General features: G+C 35.7%; 1 protein-coding gene across 1 annotated transcript; it reads left to right on the top strand.

Moving 5' to 3' along the window:
- Positions 1-750: 750 nt before the first annotated feature.
- On the top strand, positions 751-3,119 carry LOC127793504 (60S ribosomal protein L22-2-like). The gene is made up of 2 exons (XM_052324256.1): positions 751-1,079; positions 2,708-3,119. Exons 1-2 carry the CDS (start codon positions 838-840, stop codon positions 2,850-2,852), a joined length of 387 nt encoding a protein of 128 aa, XP_052180216.1. The 5' UTR covers positions 751-837; the 3' UTR covers positions 2,853-3,119.
- The last annotated feature ends 4,549 nt before the right edge of the window (positions 3,120-7,668 follow it).

Here is a 7,668-nt window from a genome sequence, read left to right as displayed (position 1 = left end):
TTAGATGAATGAATTAGGAATTCATTTCCATCCCGAGGTATCAGTGCGTAGGTGGTGAAATAATTGTGTTCTAACTATCAGCCATGTTCAATCTATGGGCTGAAAATAGAGGTGAAGTGGAATAAGTTTGCTCAGTTTAAGTTTGCTCAGGAGTGGGGGTTGGTTTCAACTCCGTAACTAGCTATATTATATTATGGTGTGTTCAAACTTAATAATTGAATTTTTTTTATTTTATTTACCATATTTGAGATTTGTCTCACTAATTTTTAAAAAAAGGTGATTTTTTTTATGCATTTCTTAAATAAATTTAGATGCAAACACAATTTATATACATTCAGAAGTAAATATTCCATACAATTCATTCAAAATTTATCTTTTAACTTTATTATTACCTTCTAATAATAATTTTATTTTTTAAGTCTTCAAGTCTCAATATTCCATGCATGAATTGAAATTGAAGTGTTGAATCTTGATACAAAGAGAGGAGTCGCCAATGCAGCAGAGCTCTGCTATTTTAGTGGAGTCTTAGAAGGCAAGAAAAATAAATATTTTTATTTTCAACTTAAAAGATAAAAGTTTAGCGAAGGAGTAGAAATTAGTTGGGTATCGAGGAATATTTATATGTGCCAGTAATATAAATGAATTTTCTATTAATTGCAGGCTTAGCCCACTGTCCCCCTAGGGCACAAGCCCAGGTTAGAGAACCCCAAACTGAATATATATATATATATATATTAGTTAACCCTACTCTCTCCTTCCTCCTGTGGCCGCTTCCGCATATTTCTTCCCTTTCAACAACCAACCCCCCCTCCCCACCAAGCTTCCTCCTGTTGAAAGATGAGTCGAGGCGGCAGCGCAGCTGCGGGCGGCGGCACCAAGGGGAAGAAAAAGGGGGCTACCTTCACAATCGATTGCTTGAAGCCGGTGGAGGACAAGATCATGGACATTGCCTCTCTCGAGAAGTTCCTCCAGGAAAGGATCAAGGTCGGCGGCAAAGCCGGCGCTCTAGGCGATTCCGTCACTGTTACTCGCGACAAGAGCAAACTTACCGTCACCTCCGACTCTAATTTCTCCAAGCGGTAGTTATCCATCTCCTCTCTTCGCATATTCTCATTTTTCAGTTCTTACGCACGCATACGTTCTTTGTTCGGTTCATGCGTCTAGGGTTTGACGAGTTGGTTTGTTTTATAAAGTTATGAAATTGTGCAATAATTGGCCTTGTTTCTGTAGTTTGTTGTTCAAAATGATCGGAGCATCACACTGCACTGCCTTTATTTTTAACAACAATTTGGCGACGCTATGGCCTCAGGGTTTGACCTCTGTGATTGATGTGTTTGTTCAAAGCTTTTAATCGGCGGCACCATCTTTTTCTGATGATTTGAGAATGGGAAAGGGTGAAAAAAAAAAAGAAGTAACTTTATATCCTCCTTACTAGCTCTTGCGGGGAAACATATTTTTTTTCTGCTTGCAATCGATTATTTCTTTCCTATCTTTCGAAAATAATACTTACCATGTTTTATTCTCCTTGCCCTTCAATTTCAAGCAAAATTATTTTTGTTACCTACACGCGCGAATGGATTATATAAAGAAAAATATGTCCGCTATAAGTTTCCCGTCGAACAATTTTTTCAAGCAAGCGGTTGAATGATTTTAGGTGGAATAATGATATCTGGTGGCCAGAAATCTTGGGCCGAATGGGGGTTACTGTTTTTTCTATTTCACTACCGCATTAAATTTCATATTATAGAGAAAGGGGCTAGGAGGAAGTAATGCAGAAGATGAAATGGAGATTGGAAGGAGACATTGCCCATCCAGGTCTGGTCTGGCTGTGTGCACTGCAGTAGGAATAAGTGTACATGTCAAAGGCAAAATTTTGCATGCACTTGCACTTGGTTGCAAGAACGTTTCTTTTCTTCTATTGGATGCCTGGAGAAGCATGAGACAAGTTTATAGTCTTGGCACGAGTATGAAAAATTACGAGTCTAAAAGATTGCAATGTGATGAAAGTATGGATTTTTTTTACATGCGCCCTTCTCCTTTTGAATTTGTTTGCGAATGTAGTAGTGTGTGAACACATCATTCCAGGGGTTTTGATTCACTTCTTTCACCATAAAATATATGAAATGATCCTGCAGTTTTATTATGTTCATAAATAAATGTTTTGATGTAAAAGAAGAAGAGATAATTCCTTGTTTTTAATTAATTCTTCTTTCAAGCTTCTCTGTATTGAGTTCTATTTATTAGTGTGTCCTTCCCATATATCTGCCTTGTCCTCTTGGTGAGTTCCATTCAGGGTTGTGCGTCACTCTCAATATTTGACTTGTGTTCATTTCTGTGATGCTAGTTATTTTCCAAAGGGAATGGGAAAATAATGGCCACACAATACTTTATCAAACGTAAACATTGTAAAGAGAAAAGCTAATCTTGGCATTGAATTCTAAGTTTCTTTAGTCATGTTGTTACAAGTTTTGTTACTATTATATGTTGCGGCCAACCCTGGATATATAGATTGGTTTGCATTTTTTGTTCAGGCTTTCCCCTTGTGACACCTTGTCCTCAAGGTTTCATTGACTAACTGTACATACAAGTTGTTCATCCTACAACTATTTGAAAAGAAAGATGAGTAGTGGTTGGTGCAAGTGCTTATGAGTTTTGATCTTTTTTTATCAATTGCATGGAATGTTCTGATAATAGCTTGTGTAATTAGGTACCTGAAGTACTTGACTAAGAAATACCTGAAGAAACATAATGTACGAGATTGGCTCCGGGTCATAGCTTCAAACAAGGATCGGAACGTTTATGAACTTAGGTACTTCAACATTGCTGAGAACGAGGGCGAGGATGAAGATTGATAAACTAGTCGGCCTTTTGCGAAATTCTTGGCTCATTACCCACTTGTTGTTTCGTCCTTAGTTTTCCCTTTTGCACAATTTTGTTGGTTAAAATTATAGACTTGGCATTAAACATTGTCTGAGCGAGGGCACTTTGGTATTCCAGAATTTGCTTCAATTTTTGTTTGCGGAGTTGAAATATTTTGACTCTTTACAAGGGTTTTACAAATGCGATACCCTTTTAATTGAATTTCATGCAAGGTTTGATGATAGTCTGAGGAGTTCAAATATTCGGAGACTTCATGTATCTTGGTTGGATGTTTACACATTTCAACTCTACTGGTGAAAAAGAAGTTAGGGAATTCATTAATTTATACGTTCATTTAAAAGTTAGGGATTTCATCAAATTATACGCTTCTTAGAGATGGGAGGCAATGGATTCCACTGAGTATCTTTGTCGTCTGGTTCAGGCCACTGTCAATGCTAGTAAGTTCTCTAAAAGTCGTATTTTTCTTCAACGTTGTTCATAGAAGAACTGCTTACTAATTTCCAAATAGAATTTTATCTTTCATCTATTTATTGATTGTTGTTCTATATGGGGCAACTGCTTACGTTGAAAATCACCATTTAAAATTTTTGAAAATGAAAATAAGTTAAGAAACTATCATTTTCCTCTTTACTTCTAAAAAAAGAAAAAAGAAAAATTATAAATTATAAATAAAATCCCTATCAAAGCATACCTTTGGATGAGGCATGCCAATGCATATATTGTGAAATTTAGCTTTATGTTATTTACTTTTGCCTCAGGCCAACAAAAAAGATTATCAACATCCTTTTTCAAGAGACACCAATATGAGGCCAAAACTTTTAGCTAAAGTGGGAGGTTGAAAGACGTCAAATTGTTGATACAAAGGGTAAAATGAGAAAAAAAAAAAGAAAAGCTCTTCGGCCTCACTTCAATAAAAAGTTTTGGCTGTTAGCATAGTCTTATAAAGTTGATTATTATTAAATTGAACGTAATGACATGTTTATTGTTGGGCATTCCATGTAATATAACTATTAATTTAAATTATTTTGTAAAATCAAATATGATTGTCCTTTAAACCGTGCTTTACAATCAGATAGGACGATCCAACTCTCAAGTTAACCTCTCCAGTGATAGGATGTAACTGTCTGTTAGATTGTATAGCATTTTTCTTTAGATAATAATAGTAATTGGTCCTCCAAAAAGGGATAAAATGAAAAAAAAAAAAAAAAAAAAAAAACTTTAAAGCTGCTATTTCAAAAAAAATTGGACCAATTAGCAATGTCTTTTTAAGAAGGGTGGTGGAAACGTGGTCATAAAATGGTATTTTTTAGTTTGTAGTTACAGAGGACGTGGCGATATATATATATATATTTTAAATCGAGGGGCGACAGTATTAACCATTTAGATTTAGTAATGGGAAATTCTATTGGCAACCCGTAATTTTACTCTTCACAGCCCGCAGTATGTATATATATAAAATTATATATGTATGTGTTTGTGTGTTGGGGGGAGAGAAAGATTGAGACGAGGCGGAGGCTGGCGGTTGAAGAAGAAAGTGACTGTGGGATGTGGGAAGGGTAAAATAGAAATTTTAAAATTGACACACAAATACACACACACAAATATATATATATATACACACACATCCTACTGGATCGACCATGGCGACCTACCCCCCTCTCACACACACACACACTCTCGCTCTCTCACACACATACACTCACAAACACACACACACACACACACACATGTGGCCACCATGGCTGACCTAGTTGCTGGGTTGGCCATGGTGGTCGACCCTCCCTCTCCCTCATACACACACACACACACTCTCTCTCTCCCCTCCACATGAAAATCATGGCCGCGGCCACGGCAGTAGTCAAGGAACCCGTCGTTTCCCAACTGGTCTGAGCCGAGAAACAATGGGTTCCCCAACTGCAACCCCCCGACTACTAGCAGTCGGGGAACCCAACGTTCCCTGACTAGCCCGAGCCGGGGAACAATAGGTTCCTCGACTGCCCGGGGAAACCTAGGTTCCCCAACCAGCAGTCGGGGGCCTTTTTTATTTTTTTATTTTTATTAATTTTTTTTATTATAATAAAATAAAATTAAAAAATTAAAAATAATACAAATAAATAAATTTTAAATATCTACATTTTAAGTAATTATAATTTAGGTAATTTTAAATTTTAAATCATTGTATTGAATATTTAATACTTAAAAAAATTTAAAATTAGTTAATTTATCTTATTAAATTACTTAAAGATACATATATCTAAAAATCCTACCATCATTTAAAATAATTTTTTTTAAATATATGTATCTTTACCTAATTCAATAAGATAAATTAATTAATTTTAATTTTTTTAAGTAAAAAATTCAACGCCTAAGATGAATTTTAGAGAGGTTAAATTTTTTATTAAAAAAATTAAAAGTAATTAATTTATCTTATTGAATTAGGTAAAGATACATATATTTTGAAAAAAATAATTTTAAATGATAATAAGATTTTTAGATATGTGTATCTAAGTAATTCAATAAGATAAATGACTTAATTTTAAATTTTTTTAAGTATTAAAAATTTAACACTTAATTACAATAATTTAAATTTTAAAATTAGTTAAATTATAATTACTTAAAATACAGATATAAAAAAAGGCCCTTGACTGCTGCCATGGCCATGACCATGGTTTTCGTGTGTGTGTGGGGAGGAGGGGAGAGAGAGAGTGTGTGTGTGTATGGGGGAGGGGGGGTCGGTCGCCATGGCCGACCCAATTGCTGGGTCAACCATGGTGGTTGCATGTGTGTGTATATATAAATATGTATGTGTTTGTGTGTGTGTGAGAGAGAGAGAAAGTGCATGTGTGTGGGAAGGAGGAGAGTGGGGGGTCGGCTGCCATGGTCGACCTAGCAACATGTGTGTGTATATATATATATATGTGAGTGTGTGTTTGTATACCCATCAACATGTGTATATATAAAATTATATATGTATGTGTTTGTATGTGTGGGGGAGAGAAAGAGAGAGGCGAGGCAGAGGTTGGCGGTCGAAGAAGAAAGTGACTGTGGGATATGAGAGGAATAAAATAAAAAATTTAAAATTAGCGTGAAATTTGACGAGCTGTGGGCTGTGAAAAATAAAATTACGATCTGCCAGTAGAATTTCCCTTTAGCAATGGATAACACACCATAATTTTTCAAAAGACAAAAATACCCCTCAAAGGCTCTCTTCTCTGTTCCCCACAGGCCACAGCCAGCCACCCTCTAATCCTCTGTTCTCCTCGAAGACAAAGCTCTTGGACCGGATATGTGCGCTGTCGCTATCCGGAAAAGGACGCAATGCCGTTGATTGTGAGATCCGGCGACCCAAGATTGTAGAAGAAGAGAATCGCCGCTGGGGGAGGAGACCCACGTGACTGAGTCACCGCCGCTTCTTGTTGCAGAGCCAGCCAGCGTAGCCGGTCGCCGCTGTTGAGATCAGAGAGAGAAGCAATGTGGGCGAGGAGGCTCGTCGTTGAGTGCTTGATTCACTATCGCCATTGTTTCAGGGAACTGGCAGACCCACCGGAGAAGATGACCCACAGATCTGCCATCCGTTGAAGCTATCGATGCTGAGCGAGCTGTCGCATGCCATATTTGAGAGATTTTAGGGATTTCTGTTTCTCCACACTGGTTTCATCGAGGATCTTCTCTCACGGCGGCAGCGAGGGCTCAGAACACTGTCCATCTCCTGTGAAAGGTTCTCATAGAGCACGTTGGAGATAACAGCTCGAATTGAAAGAGAGGCCACCAAAATAGACATCCTGAACTTGGAAATTGCCAGAAAATCAGCGGTAAGCGACGGAGGCTCAAGGTTCAGTTCAGCAGCGGCAAGGCATCGAAAAAAAATCAGCCGTGGCTAATCTTTGGTAGGCGGCGTCGCAACAAGAAGGTCTGAGTGAGCGACGGCGAGCACTGACCTGTGGCTCCGCAGCACAGCGGCCAGAGAGTGGAGGCTTCCAGCAGCGAGAATTTGTTAACAGCAGAGGTGGGGGTATTTTTGTCTTTTTAGAGCACCTGATGTGTGTTAACAACATGAGAAATTCTATTCACAGCGAGAGTTTTACTCTTCGTAGTCTTTCTCGCCAAAATTTTTCATCATTTTTTAAAAATCCTATTTTACCTTTCTATCACCCCACTATATCATCTTCCTTCCATTTTTACACTACACAGTCACTCTATTTCTTTTTCTCTCTCACACCCATCTCTCCATCTCTCTCTCTCTCAACGAGCACACATACAAATATATATATATATATAAACACACACATAGATAATTTATTATAATAAAATAAAATTAAAAAAATATAAAAAATAAATTATTTTTAAATATCTATATTTTAAATAATTATAAATTAACTAATTATAATTTTTTAACTAATTTTAAATTATCGTGAGTTAAATTTTTGATATTCAAAAAAATTTAAAATTAGTTAATTTATCTTATTAAATTACTTAAAGATACATATACTTAAAATTAGTTATTCAATCAACTAATTTAATAAGATATATATCTTTAAAAATTAGTTGAATTTATTTAAAGATATATGTATATTTTTAAAAATAATTTATTAAATAAATTCAACTAATTTTTAAAGATATATGTATCTTTTTAAAAATAATTTATTTATTTATATTTTATATTATTTTATTATAATAAAAAATTAATAAAAAAATTACCCAAAAGCCGGGAACATTTTGATATTAAAAAAAATTTAAAATTAGTTATTTTATTTTATTAAATTACTTAAAAATACATATACTTAAAAT

The sequence above is a fragment of the Diospyros lotus genome, chromosome 1 (genome assembly GCF_014633365.1).
Source record: "Diospyros lotus cultivar Yz01 chromosome 1, ASM1463336v1, whole genome shotgun sequence".
NCBI lineage: Eukaryota > Viridiplantae > Streptophyta > Magnoliopsida > Ericales > Ebenaceae > Diospyros > Diospyros lotus.
This window is presented reverse-complemented; position numbering and strand designations above follow the sequence as displayed.

What these genes read in the sequence shown, in the direction of transcription:
- LOC127793504 (XM_052324256.1), top strand. Translation starts at nt 838, where the DNA reads ATGAGTCGAGGCGGCAGCGCAGCTGCGGGCGGCGGCACCAAGGGGAAG. An exon ending in GACTCTAATTTCTCCAAGCG is followed by an intron (nt 1,080 to 2,707) that starts GTAGTTATCCAT and finishes TTGTGTAATTAG; the next exon opens with GTACCTGAAGTACTTGACTA.